This window comes from Oryzias latipes, chromosome 16, assembly GCF_002234675.1.
Source record: "Oryzias latipes chromosome 16, ASM223467v1".
Lineage (NCBI taxonomy): Eukaryota > Metazoa > Chordata > Actinopteri > Beloniformes > Adrianichthyidae > Oryzias > Oryzias latipes.
In genome coordinates this window covers 20,915,376-20,933,691 of record NC_019874.2, presented here as the reverse complement: position 1 = coordinate 20,933,691, position 18,316 = coordinate 20,915,376, and the positions used below count along the sequence as shown (strand labels likewise).

Sequence of the window (18,316 nt, the reverse complement as noted above, 5' to 3'; positions counted from 1 at the left end):
GCCCCAGTCAGACGAACACTCGTCCGCAGGAACACTCGCTTACACACTGCGGCAGAGGCAGGCGATCGATATTCTATTATACGTAGGGTGACGAGGGAGGCAGCACAGTCGCACTGCAGTGAGCTCGCTGCAGAGACACGGGGGAAATTAGAACGGGGGTGAGAGTGTGTGTGTGTGGGGGGGGGTTTGTCAGCCAGAGTGACAGAAAAAGGGTGTGTATGCATGAGCTGGAGATAGTGCATTTGTCATTGGACAGTCCTGACCTGGTCTAAAGTTTTAGAGGAACAGCTTTTGGGGGGCTGCAAAGTGACCTTTAGTAGTTCCAGATGCCTACGTTTCATATGGAAAAGGTAACAGTATAAGCACTATTTCTATTAAGTATTAAATATGTTTTGTTTTATAAGCTGGAGGCTTTAAATTGAGGCTGGAGACCTGGATACTCTTTCTGAAACATAGTTTTACATAACTGGAGCTATTTTTCCCCTCATTTTAGCGGGGCTGACATATGCTGCATATATAGTGTGGTTTTGGTGCATTACTCTGGGCCGCTGCCAACAACATCCCCCTTGTGGCATCTCATGCAGATTCAATCTAAAGTCCACTTATACTTTGCAACACTAGGTGGCATTTCATCTTCAAATTTATCTAATCAGTCTATTGGATATAAAAAAAAAAAAAGGTAAGAGAAGGGGTAAGACCAGAAAAAATGTTCTTTGAAACAGCAAAAACAACGACACAATGCGGTCTAGGTTGTATTAAATGTTTTTGATGTTTTATTGGTGTTGGTTTCACTTATTTGACACACACATTTTTTTTATTAGTCGTGTTTTTTTTTGCCTTAAATCTCAACCCTTTCAGCCATCTGAGGAGACCTTTACTGCTCTCCTAACACAAGCATGAACGCAGACCTGGGCCAGACTGGTCACTGTCGCCGGCAATCTGCTCTGGTAGTTAAAACCCCAGGTTGGTAGACTTCATTGTCACCGCATCACAGCACACTTCAACACATCCATACCTGCACACGTGCAGTAACAGGAGCCTAAAAGCCTTTTAGTAAAAACACAACCTGAGACCCTGCTTTGTTGTTACACTTCAGATGAGCCTCCTGAGAAACCAGCAAAAAAAAAAAAAAACTTAACCAAACAAAATACAAAAAGAGAAACAAATATCTTTACTTTTTTCTTTCTCACCAGCATTGATGATGGCTTTCATAAATGTCTCTGTTGCATTGTTTTTCCAACACGTTTTTATTGTTTCATTTAAATTCAGTATAGAATTATATAGATTTCCTAGAGCACACAGAAAGACTGAGTTGTCTTTGCCAACTTGGGAAAAGGCTGAACTGTAATTGATAAACAGGACGATGGTTCACACTTTGCACACAAACAGGGCAGGAGGGGTGGGGGAGGAGGGGGGCAAGGAGAACAGGACACTATGGGAAGGATGGGGAGGGTTGCTGTGACAAGTCTAAATGAGGAAAAGCAGCTCTTACACATCTTCTCCCCCATACAAAAAAAAAATCTAAATGAACCCCCTATCGAAACATTAACACTGTAGCTGTTGTGAACAGATGAGAAAGGAATGAATGCAAGGAGAATGCCAGGGAGATGACCACTCTGCTGGTCCTCCTTAACCAGGAGGAGGAAGCGAGAGGTGGCAGTAGAGTTGGTGTCGCAGCAGGATCACACGGTGTGTGACTGGAGGACTGGCAAAAAGTTGGCAAGAAGGAAACGGGGAGGGAAAAGAAAGTGTACAGAGAGACATGATGGTTCCAAACAAGGAGGAGAAGGAGCTGGATGGCCTTTTTTTGCAGAGCATAACCACTCCCTTTGTGTCTTTAGCTCATTCAAATCTACATATACAATATGCAGCTGCCGTTTGGTAGATATATTGGTTTAAGTACACAGCAGTGACAGAACACATGCAAAGAGTATCATAGGAGATGGGAGGAGAAGGGCAGGTCGATGTAGAAAGTTGTAAAGGTGCTTTTGCTGTTTTTAATCTTTGGGGCAGTTGTGATGAAAATTGCTTTAAAGCGAAGGGGGTTCTGAGGATGTGTCTTGCCAAGGGTGGAGTGACATTAAGGGGGCAATGAGTAGAAGACATAAGGGGGCAGAGCAAAGGTGCTCCGTTGATCAATAGTATGTCTCCCTTTCCACCCAACCTGGAGTGCAGAGAAAAACAAAGCAGAACAGACAGTGAAAATTCAGTTTATTTACAATCTTATTTTTATTAAATTTGTTCATGTATAAAAAGAGAAAGATAAATTATTTAGAGTCAATATTACTTCTATTAATCCTGCATTAAGGTACAAATTAACTGAAAACAGACACTTTGCTTGAAAGGAACTTCTGAACTGTTTTCATAGATTTAAGAGTAGGATTCACTGGGACTTAACAAGCATTTAGAAAGATAATGTATTTCATTTTGTGGAATTCAGAAGATCTACTATGCCAAAGACAAACAAAAACCTATAACTTTCTGTGCAATCAAAGCAAACACCGATAAAGAAAAAGAGCACTCACCCCCTGGGTTCCGGCGGATGAGAAGCTTTCGTACTTCATCATAAACAAAGATGAGAAAACTATAGGGTACTGCACAAAACCACCAGGTAGGCCTGTGGGTGAGATCAGAGAACCAGCGTTAAGCAAGCAGAGACAATGATGTTTTAATGTGAATGCGGGAGGATCTTACTCACTTTAGAGGATACATCCTGAGTGCCACATCCATGCCTGGACAATAAGAGAGGAAGGCAGCCAGGGCTGTCTCTTCAAACAGTCCGAAGACCAGAATTTTGTTCCTGCGATGAATGACAAAAAACAAATATTTAGAAAATTCTTAATGCTAAAATTTTGCCAAAATAAGACTCATATTTTCCTTTAAAGAATATGTAATAGGTTATAGAGCAGGTAAAGGTGTTTCACTGTGGTTCTGGGACTCACTTCATGCCCTGCTGGAACACGGAGTTACGTCTGGTCTTGCAGATAATGACATCTGCCCACTGCACTACTACAATACTGACAAAGAAGGCGGTGTGACACGTAAACTCCACAATCTTCCTTTGTTCGTACGTCTGTAGAGGAAACGAACAACAGCGGCTGAGTGACAACTCTTTAAGACAAACACACAAGTATACATTTGTAACACCACACCTACCCACTGCTGGCCATAGCTGTCCTCCAGGTCATTCTGGGCGCGGTCATCCCAATCAATCCTGATGCCGACTAGTCGGCTGGGCAGGAAACCATTTTCAGCCAAGATGACAAAGTAAGTGAAGAAGCCCCCAAGAGCCTGAATCATACCTGAAGAGAGAAACACACAGAGACAAATTAGTTCACACATTTTTAAGGTTTACCATTTTTAAATCTTGGTTTCACCACTACAGTGCAGACAGCTTCATAAATAATGTAGCTGATGGAGCTTAAACTAATAAATATTGTTTTAGGAAACACCTACATCTAGATTAAAGATAAGTCCACATGAAACACCCCAGGAATTTATTCACCCACCAATTTGTCCATAAGCAATGCTGATAAGTCTCTCATTGACCAGCTTGTCCCTGAATGGGTTCCTGGGCTGGCGCTTCATGATGTCGCTCTCAGCTGCTTCATAAGCCAAAGAGATGGCTGGAACCTGAGCAAGAGGAGAAAATAAGATTTTCCATCGTGATGTGGGAGCTGAAGGCTTCAGCTGATGTCATTGTGAGTTAACATGACTCTCACCATGTCAGTTCCCAAGTCAATACAGAGGATAGTTATGGTTCCCAGGGGCAGAGGTATGTTCACAATGATGAAGAACAGGAAGGGAGTGATTTCTGGAATGTTGCTTGTCAAAGTGTAGGCAATGGATTTCTTGAGGTTATCAAATATCAAACGTCCTGATTGAGAAAAAAAACACGTCCAAACATCAAGATTTCATTTAGTTTTCTTAAATTGTGCACAATTTGTTTACATTTGTTTGCTAGTTTATCTTTGTGTCCGTAAAAGTGTCCATAAACAAATAGTTCTATCTTCAATATATGCATCCATCCATATCCAGAGGTTCATAAACTATTGATGTAGATGTTCTCAATCTTTCAGTTTTTTCCTTTGGGTTTCCTTACCTTCTTCCACTCCGGTGACAATAGAAGCAAAGTTGTCATCCAATAAGATCATGTCTGCAGCCTGTTTGGACACATCGGAGCCTGCAATTCCCATGGCAACACCGATGTCAGCCATTTTTAGGGCAGGAGAGTCATTCACACCATCGCCTGTAACAGCCACAATGGCTCCCTGAGAGAGAATGAATAAAAAATGGGAAAAGACAGTTAACATAAGCCCAGTTATACTTTAAACTAATCCATTTATCAGATTATTTGAAGAGAGTTTTTCTATTAGCAAAGTTTGTTAAATAATATATAAACCTGTCCTTTATTTTGAATAGGATTGGATTTAGGCATTTAAAATAAATAATAAAAAAAAAAAGTAATTTCCAAGTCTACATTTCTGTGTAAATTAAACTAAACGAAAACCACTTAAGAGTTTTAGATGCAAAACAGTGTGAAACAATGCTGTACTGCGTCACTCGGTTTATGTCAACTAGCGCCATCTGCTGGATAAAGAGTGCATCAATTCTTTTTGGAGGGGAAACACCCTTTTTCTTTTAGATCAGATGTTTTAAAATACATCAAAGTATGCAGACCTGTCGCTGGCATCCTTCCACAATGATTAGTTTCTGCTGCGGGGAGGTTCTTGCAAACACAATCTCAGTGTGATTCCTCAGGATGTCGTCAATCTGCTCCTGAGATAGATCTTTTAAGTCTGTGCCATGAATCACACAGGCTTTGGCATCCCTGAAAACAAATTTTCGAAGCACGTCAGTAAAAAAAAAAAAAACATGCCTAACAATCATTACAGACTGTCACTTTTCTTAATCCTGATGTTAACAGGTTTACCTGGGGTTAACCTGGCTGACAGGAATGTTAAGACGAGCTGCAATGTCCTCCACTGTCTCATTGCCCTCTGAGATGATGCCCACTCCCTTTGCAATGGCTTTGGCTGTGATTGGGTGATCACCTGTGACCATGATGACCTACAAACCAAGTAAAGTTGGATTTTTATCCAAAATCTGATCAAAAATGATTGCGTCTTGCAGGAGATGTTTACCTTGATGCCAGCAGATCGGCATTTTCCAACAGCATCAGGGACAGCAGCACGAGGAGGGTCAATCATGGACATGAGGCCAACAAAGCAAAGGTTGCTCGTCTGGAAGTTCACATCATCTGTGTCAAAGGCAAAACCCTTGGGATACTGGTCCTCTGGCAGGAGAATGTGGCAGAAACCTGGATGGAAGTAACAAGTATCTTTGCCTTAATGTGTGAATTCTATATAGGGTGTTAACAAAAGTTCAATTTAAGTTTTCCAAGTTTTGCTCTGAATTATGAATAATACATTTCTCTGGATGATTCTAGTAAAAAAAAAACAGATTAAAATATGTGAGAATTAGTAACAATTCTGAAACCAACTGATGACTTTGAACTCTTAAACTTCCTAAAGGTTAGTGGAAGTGAAACTGTTCAGGCACAATAATGACAAATTCCATCGAGCCATAAGTGATTTCATCAATTTAATCAGATTTCTTTCTCACCATTTTGAACCTAATCATCATAATTTTATATAATTGTTTTTTTAAAATGTATTTGCAACATCCAACTTTTGTTAACTAAAGCAAGATAGTGTGCAGTATGTCCAGAGGACACAAGTCTGCTCTGTCCTTTAAGCAGTTCTTACCCAAAACTCTCTCCCCAAGTCCTCCCAGCTCCATGTATGCATTATTGAAAGCTTCTTTCATCTCCTCATCCATAGGTTGCTCCTTGCCCTGCAGCATTATGGTTGAACAGCGGTCCAGGATCCTCTCAGGGGCTCCCTTCATCACCAGCAGATAGCGGTTATCATTGGGATCCTCTGTTTCGTGTACTGATAGCTATGGAAGCATGACAGAAAGTGGTATCAGGAAAACTTCTTAACTACTATACCTGGGTTGATCAACGGTAGCTCTCTACTCACAGCTATGTTCAACTATAGTTACCTGGTATTTGTTAGTGGAATTAAAAGGGATCTCAGCTACTTTCTTGTTCCTATCTCTCATTGCCCTGACTGAACCACAGGACAGCTCAATACACTTGAGCAGGGCTGACTCTGAGGCATCGCCAGCAACATCTCGTTTCAGGATGGGAATAGGGTCCTGGCCTGCTTTGAACTGGGCCCGGTTACACAAAGCAGCAATACGAGACAGAGCCTGCCATGTCAGAGAGCTCTTGTCAAAAGAGGCACCTGGAGAAGAATAAGAACAGTTGGTGTTAAAAACTGCATTGGTTTCTTTTAATGTTTTCACCAATTAAAAGTTTTCACCAATTTACCAGGTTTCAGACAACAAGAGCAGCTGTAGACAATGCCCTTTACTGCTCTCACCTGACTGATCCTCGGTGGTATCGGCCTCGTGGATCTGGTTGTCAAACCACATGTGGGCCACAGTCATCCTGTTCTGGGTCAGGGTGCCCGTCTTGTCAGAGCAGATGGTGGAGGTGGAGCCCAGGGTTTCCACAGCCTCCAGGTTTTTTACCAGGCAGTTCTTTTTGGCCATACGCTTGGCAGTCAAAGTCAGACAAACCTTTAAACACAGACATTTATTGTGTTAGAGTATGCACTCATTTAGATTCAATAGCAGTAAAATTGCTAGTGCCATATAGTGGTTCTTGGTACGAAACAATAAAAAATAGTGGGATTAATAAAAAAAAAGTTAAATAAATCAAAATAATGACAAGAAAACATAAATAGGGAAAGGTCAGTAAAGGGGAAAAAAACAAAAAATCAAAAGACAGTATTATGCCAATTCTAATTCAGAACCAGTAGTCTACTTACAGTGACAGTGGCCAACAGTCCCTCAGGCACATTAGCTACGATGATGCCAATAAGAAAAATGACAGCCTCCAACCAAGTGTAACCCAAGATAATGGCCAGAATAAAAAAGCTGATTCCCAGGAAGACAGCCACTCCAGTGATGATGTGGATGAAGTGCTCAATCTCCTTGGCAATGGGGGTTTTGCCCGTATCTAGTCCAGAAGCAAGAGTAGCAATGCGACCCATGGCTGTGCGGTCTCCGGTGTAGATGACAATACCACGTGCTGTGCCTAGTTTGAAGACAAAAAGCCCAATATTGAAGAATTAACATGTTATATTCATTAAGTGGCTTTGAATCAAATGTAAGCACAAAAATGAGGGTGTGCAAAAAATTGTCATGGTAACAATACCTTCAACACAGTTGGTAGAGAAGAAAGCAATGTTTCGGGTTTCCAGGGGGTTGTCATGGGTACAGTCGGGTGACCTGTTTTGAGGCTCTGACTCTCCTGTCAAAGAGGAGTTATCTACCTGTTGACCCACAAAAACACGCAGGAAAAGTAGTTTTTAATGTTCATGTAAAATCGATGTAGAAAAAGAAAATTTTTTAAACATTAGAACATACTAACAATCCCTTCGTCCTAACCAAATCTTGAAAACTATAAGATAAGATAATCAGCAACACTACATATTACCCCATGTTATCATTTATTTAAAAAAAATGGAACAAATGAAAATAAAGCAGACCTATGATGTTTTATCTTTTAGAAACACTTTCACCAGAAATAATGGCAGGAAATAAATGTCCAACAGTATCATCAAAAGTAATTAATAATAATACATCATCATAAAAATATTTTCCCGAGTATTTTTCAGTTTAGCTATGATTGCAGAGTTTTTATTATGTCTTCTCAATTAGATATATAATTTACAGAGCAGAGCAAATGCTTAGAATCACTTTCGTTTGTTTGTTCGAAATGAACTGTTATCAACGAAGAAAGCCTAAAAGAGGCCAATAGTTTTCTATGACGTAGAAATTCATCTAAATAGATATATTTCAAGTGATACATTTGTTTATTTCTGGTTTTTCCATATATTACCTTGCAGCCGTGAGCTGAAACAATCCTGATGTCAGCAGGGATTCGGTCTCCACCCTTTACTTCAATCAGATCTCCGGCCACCACCTCCTCGGCGTTGATCTGCACCTTCTCACCTTCACGGATCACCAGTGCTTGCTGTCAAGGAGACATCATTAACAGCCTCTGAGCACAACCCACCAGGCAAACATGCTCTTTAAATGTTTTCAATTTTCTTTCCCATTGTTGTTATTTATTTATTTTTTTTAATTCAAACGTGTTTCACTTAAAAATCTCTTTTTTATTATCGTACTCACCTGGGGAACCATGTTCTTAAAAGATTCCATGATTTTGGAGCTCTTGGCCTCTTGGAAGTATGAAAAACAACCAGTGATGACGACGACGGCTGTCAACACAATTCCGAGGTACAGCTGTGTGTGGGAGGGGGACGGAAAATGGAATTATGATGATGTGGAGAGAGGAAAATCAAAGGCTGAAATCGATTTGTCACATCATTATTTATGTCACACTTAAGAGGTAGAGGGGAGCCAGGTGTGACTTTGTTCATGCAAACTCCAGGTGACAAATTGGGCTCGAGCAAGTCAGTATGTTGCTCACATTATCTCCAGCAGGTTCATCTTCAGTTGCAGCCTGGATTGCGTAGGCCAGAAAGCAGAGAATGGCGCCAGTCCACAGCAAGATGGAGAATCCACCAAACAGCTGGCGACAGAACTTGACCCACTCAGGGGTGGTGGGTGGCGGAGTAAGAGCGTTAGGGCCGTCCCTGATCAGAAACTCTGCTGCCTTTGCATTGGTCAGTCCCTGAAAGACACAAAATATAGAAGTAGAAAGAGAAAGGAATATTACATCAATAAAGAGATGAAAGACATTTTTCCCACTGGGCTCTCAAAACTCTAGCAGGCCAACAGAAGTACCATAGTGCCATCTAGTGACGGATTAGCAAAACTATTTTTCTTTTCGGCCCTATTTTCTAGGTTATCACAGGTACACAAAAACTCTCACCTGCACGATGTCGGTATTCAACTTCCTGCATATTTCCTCAATAGACATTTTATGTTCTGTCTGTAAAAAACAGAAAAACAAGACAAGTGAAAAGACTGGGATATTGAGTTTTGAAGCAGTGTTCATTTCATATTGTCCATTATAATATAAAAAATCTTAAATTGAAATAAAATCTCCACTTTAGAGAGATTCAAATTGAAAGAAATTGTCATTTGCATGCAGTTCACCTGAGAGATTACAGTATTAGGGCAGCCAGGTTGGGCAACCCTGGCAATTTTTTCTTGCGCTGAAATGTGGAATCAAGCTCACAACCTCCTGATTTCAGAAAACTCTTCTCACAGGCAAAAGCACATTTTGTACATTTAAATAGAAAACATCACATTTTTTGGAACTCTGCTGGATGATTTGACGTTTCTCTCCTCCCATTTAAAAAAAAAAAAGACAGAAAGACAGTGGAAAATTGCATTTGTGAAATCAGATCCAAAAAGACTTTACTTACTATGGGCACTTCTTTCTTCAGGTCGTCCATGTCCTTCTGCCCCTTCCCCTTCTTCTTGGGGGATCGCTTATCTTTGTCCTGTGTGGTGGCAACGCGGTAACTGTCTGACCTTCCATACTACAGACACACACATATGTTTTATACATGCCCTTTGACTAGATTAGTGGAAGTAGCTGCTTTGAAGACAGTTGCGTAGCTATTGCAGCTGTTCACTAGACTGGAAGTAAAAACTCTCCAAAAGTCTTATGGCAGCGGCTTTTCACACCACCCTAAAGTATTTACCACCACTTTTCAAGTTAGATAAAAGGGCAGTGAGATTTTTAATAATCTTCTTTGTGTTTTACAACACAGTAAAAAATATAGCAACCTTCCAAAGTGGCCTTGTGAGGTGAGCAGAATTTCTATGGATGCAGGAATGAAAGGTATTTTCAGTTTGTGAGGATAAAGGGTTTTGCTGAGCGTGATGCAACTCAGAAAAATTTGAAAATATGAAAAGGAAATGAGTTTCCTTGGCAGCTCTGTTTGGCTTGAACAAACTGCTTCAACAATAAAAGAATAAAGTCAACAAAACCAACATCTGCTGTCCATCACATCATTCTTTATTGATCACTTCTAATAAAACAACTCCCACCTAAATATGTAGATCTGCCCGATGAGCAAATCAAAAAGTAACAGAGAACAAATGATCCAAACCCTTTGGCTTAATCTAGTCATTTTCTGTTCTTTATTGTTAAATTATTAGTTTGCATGGAGGACATCAGAGAGGAAGAGCAGGAAAATTGAGTTTTTATTGAGTCGAAAGACTCTTCAAAGTGCTTTTTCTTGACTCTGGAGTGCTTTGGAGACATCAGAGACACTTTGATGTTGAGATAACTACAGCCACTACACATGCATATGCATTAGAGCAGAAACACCAAATATCTTTCAGCCCTTGTGTCTGCTTTCTCCTTATTGTTCAAGGTACTGTCCTTAATCGTATTGTCTCCCCCAAAATTGGTTTACGTTGTTAACCTAAGCAATGTGGCTTGTAAGGAGGCCATGTTTTTTCCTGGCCAGTACATTCTAGTCACCTTTAAATTAAACTGAAACTGCAGACTGTAAAGCCAGGAAGCAGCATAGCTGAATAGATTTAAAAAAAAAGTGATTCAATAAAGTTTAAGTGTCGATTAGAAAAGCAGTCACATCCTTGTCAGAAGATCAGATTTTGACAATCTGCCCATCAAAGAATAATAGACAAAGATGCTGTGATGTAAACTGATCATTCAGGTTAAACAGACTTTCACAGATGAGCAAAAATATATAGATCATAGGTTCCCAGCATGAAATTACACCCATGTCAAATGACATCATAACATACACAACCACTGCAGGACACATGCCTGTTTGTTCATGCCTGTATGACTTCTATGAGCATCTACTGAACTGCTGTTGCCCAAAAGGTTTGTGAAATCATAACTGAATGAGTCTGAAGCAACAAATCCTGTCTTTCCTGTTCCTTGGCGGCAGGCAGAACAACTGTCACCCGTCGTTTTAGACCATTGCTCAAAGACCACTTTTGAAGATCAACCGCACAACTGCTTGTTTAAGCCAGTCATGCTAAAATTATATAAAAAATGTCTAAATCACCTAAAATATTAATTGGAATGAGGTTACGAGTGGGAGGGGCTTGATAATAGAACAAACACGCACACACTCATACACATATTCAAACATGCAAACACACACAGTTCAGCACTAAAGGCGCAGGTGTGCAAATCTCTTGCTGCAGCAAGACCATGCAAGCCTGGTGGGGAAGAGGCTGCACAGAGAAGAGACTGATGTAGTGGAAAAGTACTGCTGCTGATCCCCTGGGACAGACCCAAGCTGTGTGCGTGTGTTTGTGAATCTGTTAGCTATGTGTGGGAGTGTTATAAAAAACACAATGAGTAATCATGTATGAACTATACTTGTTTAATTAAATGTCTTAATTTATTTTAAAGTTTAAATTCAAAAGAACTTGAGCACATTTCTTTCTACTTAGCAATTGTATATGTGTTTTTAAATTGTTTTTTTTCTGGGTTCTTTCATTTTCTTTTTCACTAAACATGGAAGACACTTATTAGGCAATGTCTGATCATCAATGTGCCCACTACTCTATGTACATTAAACATAAAAGTACATAGTAAACTTTAGAAAAAGGTCTTTCACACACAGTTACACAAGCACAACAAATTCAGACAATGGAGCAGTTAATTGGGAGGTGGAGATGAGTGACTAACAAAGAGAAACGGGGTGAAGAAGAAAGATACTGTGAGATGAACGTGACGGGCGGATGACAGACAGGACCGGGCACATGGAAGGACGGAATGACGGCTAGGTGAGATGTGGAGACAGATAAAGTGCGAAACAAAAGAGAGGTGGCGAAAGGATCCCAGAGGGAGGGAAACAGGGAGGAGGTGCTGTCACCCCTCTCTCAGACTTCCTATTAGATATTGAACAGCAGCTTTTTGTCCTGCGGTGGTACCACTCCAACAGATTGCACAACCGCATGCGCCTGAACGTTTGTTCCTTTCCAGACGAGACTGGGTGAAATGATGGGTGTCACTCAGACATAAAAGGGGATGCGTAGAGCTTGTTGTCCTGTGTTTGAGACATTGTGAATGCCAGTCAGTCAATTAATGAGAGGGTGGAACACATCAGCTGTATTCTCTCTTTAAACACCTTAAAAATGTTTAACCTGCACAATGATTGCATTGTTTTCATGTTTGTTCGAACCTCTTGTATCATTTGAGAGTAATTTAAGGAGCCCCCTTTACACTGACAAGGGAAACGGAGACTTGAGGCTGGAATTACAGACCTGTGCCACTGACGGACAAGCTTGTGTCTGTGACCATCAACAAAATAACATCTCTCACATTCACTAACATTTTGTTGCAATTAATTGTCCCAAAATATCATTCCGTAAAACTAAGACAGCGTTTGTGTCGTCTGTTTTGATCAAAAATAAGCCTCAAGCAAGCCTGCCTTGGCGAATAGAACTGAACCTTGCAAATTCTTGTAATGTGAACTACGCAGATGAATCAATGTGTTAGAAGGGCACGTTACCATGGCAACCTGCATGGTCATTGGCATGGTGACGATGCTCAGCAGTGGCCTAGTGCTCTGAGGATCCCCTGATGTGATCCAAGATGAGGAATAATTGATGCATTTGTAACTGGACCCTGTTACAAAAGCATCAGGAGCAACAGAACCAAAGAAATGGAGTGTACTGCCTGTTCCTTCTGTATATCTGTGTTACCAGAGGTGAGTTAGTGTATTAGACTACATGCACTGAAAAGAGGAAGTAAGATATTGGGTAAACTAAATAAAGACCTGGTCAGACCTGGAGTGTGAAAGTTCCCAGATAGGCAAAATCTGATGAATTATTTGCTAAATTAAATTTTTAAACTTATTGAACTAAAATGAAGCCTCCAAAAGACTATAAACTTAGGATTTTCATGCTTACTTTAGGAGTGGCACCCATGTGAACTTTACCTCATGTCGAACGTGTCAAAGCAAGTTAAATAATGGCTTGGTTGGATGGGAATTGTTTTTTTTCTTCTAATCTTTCCCTTCAATCACACACATAAAGCTTTACCAAAGCCCAGAAAATACAGAAAAGGCATAGCTTGTAGGGATGTGGAGTTTCTGTTTTGTTCTAGATTTTCTGGCACTAATATGAGGAAGCTGTGTGGAAAAATACCAGTGCACTCAGCATTTTTTCTCACACTGTTCCCTCCGCCCTAATGGACAATGCATTTGCTATACAAGCAAATGGGTTTGCACTTCCTATTTGGGAAAGCACTGAACAAAGCATATGAGACCAAATTATTGTGGTCACTATATGAAGATGGACGAATAACCATTTCATAAAAATTACTACAATAAAAAACTAGCACATTTCCAATCCACTCATTTCCAATGTTTCACTGCAGTTTAAAGTTTTTGATCGGTTTAGAACCAATTTGAGCTCAAACAGGGACCAAAGACACGTTGGCTGCCAAAAAGGCATCTTTTTTTAGTGTGGAATTTATTGATACTGACGACGTATCAATAAGGTCCCCTTGAGACTCCTTTCATTAAAATAAACACTTCATATTTTTCCTCCAAGTAAATATTGCATGTAAAATACTTCCACAGGCAATACTGAGAATACTTTTATAGAATGACATCAAATTAAGAAAATTTGATTTCTAAGCTAAATTAGTTTCTCATTAAAATTTGGTTTTAAAAAATGGTACCCAATCTGATACGACAAAAACAACAGCAAAAAAACTCCATTACAATGGGTTGCAATGGATACATAACATGTGTTGTGCTGAAAGTGCATAACTCAGTTTGTGTGGGGCATATATTTAATGCAGCCTGTATTCCAGGCATGCATGTGTTTGTAACCTTGAAAGGTCACTGGGCCATCTGCTGTTTCTCGCAGTGGGATACAGGATGGATTCAAAGTAGGGGGGCTCAGGTTGTGGACCAAACAGACCAAGGACGGTTGGGATTAGCTAGTCTGGATTAGCCCACTATAGTACGCCTCAAAAGAGGCACTATCAGTTTATTTGTTTGACTTACTTGGTTTATCTGCCTTTTAGCGAAGATACTGTATATATTTCCACCAAGAAGAACCCCAGGAACATACTGCAGTCGCTGATATTTTCTTACTCTGGGTCAGGTGAATTCATTACCACATGCACGTTTGGTGGTTGACACACTGCTGCACCGAAATATTATAAATTGTTTATTATTATACCTCATCATCTGCTCTGTGCTCTCTTTATTAAAATCAAAACAAAAGAGTGACACAAGCAAATAAAAACTAAATTGAGCTAAAGAAATGAACCTTCATATCTCATTAGTTCCATTCTAGGAGATGGTACTAACATTGTCCAGGTACTGCACTGCACTGCACTGAAGTTTGCATGTTTTGTAAAAAGTATGTGTTGCCTGCTTTAGATTACAATTTTAAAATTTGATTTGTTTTAATATATTTGTTCAGAACAAAGAATCTGTGTGACAGAGAACAACAAGCTCACACTGACCGCAGCTGCTGGCAACACAATCAAATTCCTATTAATATGAATCAACTTCAATGCAAAAATCACTGTGATTTCCTACCAGGAACCAAGCCAACCTCCCACTAAATTAACTCAATGGAAACCCTTCAATGTTTACAACAAACAAAGTGGAAAATGCTGTGACAGGAATAAATCAGAGTAAAAATTAAGTAGAGTAGCAACCCCTATGTCCGCTATGGCTGGCTGTTGTTACAAACTGTGGAGTGATTTATTCCCACAGACAAACACATCTATACAACAACAGCCTACATCAGTCATGCTGTCAGGCAAACCTCCAGAACTGTTCACTGCATGGGAGACCATCCGCATGTTAAGTTGGGAAATGTTGGCCTTATCAATCTCTGGGTCTACTGTAATCCTGTTTAAAAGTAATGACCAAAGGAGACAGAACTGACCTTTACATTTCATCAGGACTGTACAAGCTGCTGCTGCGCTCACAACTGAGACCGCTCCTGTTAGTCCAATGCCAGCAGGAAAAGGCTAACTGCAATTTTAAGGCATTAGAGGAATCTGGACTATGGAACATTCCAACAATAGAAACCAAGCTCATTACTAATTAAATGATCAGTGACTTCTACATGGCTTAAATGGGAACAATTTTGAGAAATGACCATATAAATCTAGCATCTAAGATAGATAACTGAAAATACTGGACAGAAAAAACTGCTATAAAACCTTGAAATTAAATTAGTTTCAGGATCGTGATGTTTATATTGAGGAAACTAGAGGAGGGTTTTGGACAGTCAGCCCTCCCCATCAAAGTCAGGCTCTAGATGCAGCGATAAGAGATGTGCTGGTCTCTGCACCAAAATGGAGGGCCGGGCCTCTGCAGCTGGCACACTATTCCAAATTTAAAGCAACGCCTACAAAAGTCTTTTCTCCCACTGCTCACGAGCAGGACTTGATGTCCTACAAAGCCTTTTGCATCACAATTTCATGTAGCAAGTCCAGTTGACAGGAGATGGTCTCAGATCAGTGCAGCCACACCCACATTATGACTTTCTAAAAACCCTTTATGTATTTTCAGCACCCTAATTTTAAGTCCACCAACATACAAACCCCTTAGTCATAAATGTATGATGATCACCCAGCTGGGCCTACACCTCATCTCCCCCGATTGCCAATCCCGCAAGGTGCGCAGCAGGAAACGTGATCCGCAGTAACGTGAGCTATAGGTCATTATCCTGTATCCTTTTCCCCCTGTTCAAATCTCCCTCTTTCTCTCACTACACCTGCAGACTATCTGCCCTTGCTGTTTTGTCCCTGTTTTCTCAGCGATACCCACCCCCCTCCATCCCTATCTGTATCTGTATCGTGTTTCTGAAGGTAAATATCAGCACTCCATGACTCTGTGCAGCCTTCCTCCAAATCTCGTTTTTTTTCCACCACTAGAAGCATCAGTTTAGTCAATGTAACGTCTGTCTGCATCAATGCAGATAGAGAAGCAACACTCAAGATCAATCGTATGTGTGTGTGTGTGCATGTGTGAATGTGAACATTCTTTCCTCTGGAGTGTTTTCTAAATTTAGAATGACTGATATTTTCCCCCCTTTTGATCCTGACTCAAGCATTTCTGGGTACCATCACTGCTGCCACTTATTTCGGTCCTTTCTGCGTGACTCCTGTGTCAGCCTATCACAGCTCTTTATAGGGAATTTCCACTCTGATGCCCCGCCCCAGTTTCGACGCAGGCGCGTGCGTCGGAAGCGATGCCCCCCTGCGGCCTTGAGAAAGGACAGCTTGCAGTGATTGCACAATGTTAAAGGCGAATATTGCCAAAAGAAATCATAAAATTATGAATAAAAAGGGATAACGATCGAAAAACGAAATGTAAAGAATTCAAAAATAAATTCCCATTATATACTATCTCTTTATGTCTTTGCATCGTTTTTATTTTTCAGGGTCACCTCAGCGCACAAAGGCAAAGCAATACCCTTCAGGAAGCCTACAATGGCATCCTCTCCTATCGTTTTGGCAAATGATACTCTTTCACTTTTCAACCTTTCTCCTTTTTCTCAACTGATCCTTTAACCTAACTTGCAGCCTGCGGCAGCACCGACGTAAGCACTCTTGGTACTCCGATCTCCTTTTGACGCAGTGGCCGCGGATGCTGCCGGGGTAGTTTATCACAACCCGGACAGGAGACGTTTTCCCTCCTCGACAGCACCATCCATATCTATGGTGCTCTTTTTTTTTTTATTGAACATTCGTGTCCGTGACGGCGGCGGGTTGCGTCGCCTTTCCAGGACATTTGTCTGCGCATGCATCATGTTCCATCTGCTGCGTCACGCCGCTGCATCATTCCGCAGGCGCGCCGGTCCTTGGCATTAAATAGTACAACTCGCATCCCAGGATGGCGATCTGGCAAAGACTGCGCAGAGGGCAAGCCCCTCCTGAGTCCATCTATGAGGAATTTTCCACCACTAATACATATGGACCTTATTTTTTAAACATTTAAATAAATAACAGATTATCCGCGTTCATAAGAAGCATCGCTTCTTTAATCTGTGGTGTACGCATTTTCTCTGCCGACGATTATCGAGGTCTTGTTATGTCACAAATTAAAGGGGAAATAAGCTGGTGAGGCGCTTATTCTCGGTAACCGCATTATGACGCACGGGTCATTGAGGCTGCTGTGACTGATAGATTCCGCTGGAAGGAAGCTCAGCTTCTTCCTCCTGCCCACCGCCAGATGCTCCTGCGCGGCACCGGAGAACTCGCGTGGTGGTGGTGGTGGTGGTGGTGGGGGGGGGCACCATCACACAAGACAGTAATATAGGTGTGCATTCCAAAGTAGCAAAATCCCTCTTCTAAATGCAGTTTATGATGGGTATCATAGCCCCCTCCTCCTCCTTTGCTTCCCTCACAAGAGCACTCTGGGAATAAACCGATTAGGCCAACTGTGACTGGCAAGGTTACTCAAAGCCAGGCCTATCAGAGACTTAAAATAGGCCCTGTGTGACACTCTGACAATTCACATATACGTGTGCTCTTCTTTACTTTCGAAATTCACATGGCTACACAGAAGAAAGTCAATCATATAATAAGAGCTAAGCTCGGCATATCCCATTCAAGCCAAAACAGAGCCACAGCAGAGATGAGGCTGGAAGCCGCAGCTTCCTTCATCTCCCCTGACAGCAGCTAGCTGCCTGCATCCGTTTTTGTCGCAGTCTGGAAGAATAGGCTAAAACAGTTCCGCATTAAGTCAAAGTCCCTCTCGCGAGGTCTAGGGGATTTTTCCTAGCTAGGTCTTCACAGTTTTGTCTGTTAACCGTCTTTCAGGCCACTTCAGGAGAGCTACATATCATTTAAAAAAAAAAGTTGGAAAAGGTCGCTCTTACCCCCATGATGGCGCAGTCACTTTGCTCCTCTCAGGTGATGCACGGCTTGAGAGGTGTCAGCCACTCGAGTTGAATTTAGACTACAACAAAGTGCCTCTCCTTGAAACACACAACACAAGAAATGCTCAGATTTGAACTAGTTTGACCAACGTGTACGCACGCGCGGAAAAAAATTAAATCTGCGTTCCAAATGAACCGTTTTCTCAAACCTTTCAGAGAAGTTGGGCTAGTAATGTATCTCCTTGCGAGGCGTTTTTCAAATCAAATGCGTCGGTCTCAAGCGGAGCATCACGCAGGGGGGACGGTTACCTTCCTCCCCTCTCTGGTACTCGAGAGTCAAAGACCTGAAACCAACGCAACGAACGGTTACGTCCCGAATCTCCTCCGCGGTTCTGCCGCAGTACTCCAC

General features: G+C 41.2%; 1 protein-coding gene across 1 annotated transcript; it reads right to left on the bottom strand.

The window, feature by feature from the left end:
• Positions 1 to 744: 744 nt before the first annotated feature.
• On the bottom strand, positions 745 to 18,298 carry LOC101159291 (sodium/potassium-transporting ATPase subunit alpha-3). Its single transcript, XM_011485489.3, has 23 exons — positions 18,117 to 18,298; positions 17,908 to 18,006; positions 9,474 to 9,590; positions 8,975 to 9,034; positions 8,570 to 8,773; positions 8,269 to 8,382; positions 7,976 to 8,110; positions 7,289 to 7,406; positions 6,900 to 7,168; positions 6,450 to 6,648; positions 6,067 to 6,311; positions 5,769 to 5,961; positions 5,145 to 5,320; positions 4,934 to 5,070; positions 4,681 to 4,831; positions 4,103 to 4,271; positions 3,723 to 3,877; positions 3,510 to 3,633; positions 3,157 to 3,302; positions 2,943 to 3,073; positions 2,699 to 2,800; positions 2,526 to 2,617; positions 745 to 2,164 (listed from the first exon to the last, which is right to left on the bottom strand). The coding sequence occupies exons 2-23, from the start codon at positions 17,911 to 17,913 to the stop codon at positions 2,136 to 2,138; spliced, it is 3,072 nt and encodes a 1,023-aa protein (XP_011483791.1). The 5' UTR covers positions 17,914 to 18,006; positions 18,117 to 18,298; the 3' UTR covers positions 745 to 2,135.
• Positions 18,299 to 18,316: the final 18 nt, after the last annotated feature.

Excerpts from the sequence above, each read along its gene's own strand:
- LOC101159291 (XM_011485489.3), bottom strand. Across the intron at positions 8,774-8,974 it reads TGAATACCGACATCGTGCAG|GGACTGACCAATGCAAAGGC; the intron begins GTGAGAGTTTTT and ends TGTGTCTTTCAG. Across the intron at positions 3,074-3,156 it reads ACAGCTATGGCCAGCAGTGG|ACGTACGAACAAAGGAAGAT; the intron begins GTAGGTGTGGTG and ends TTTCCTCTACAG.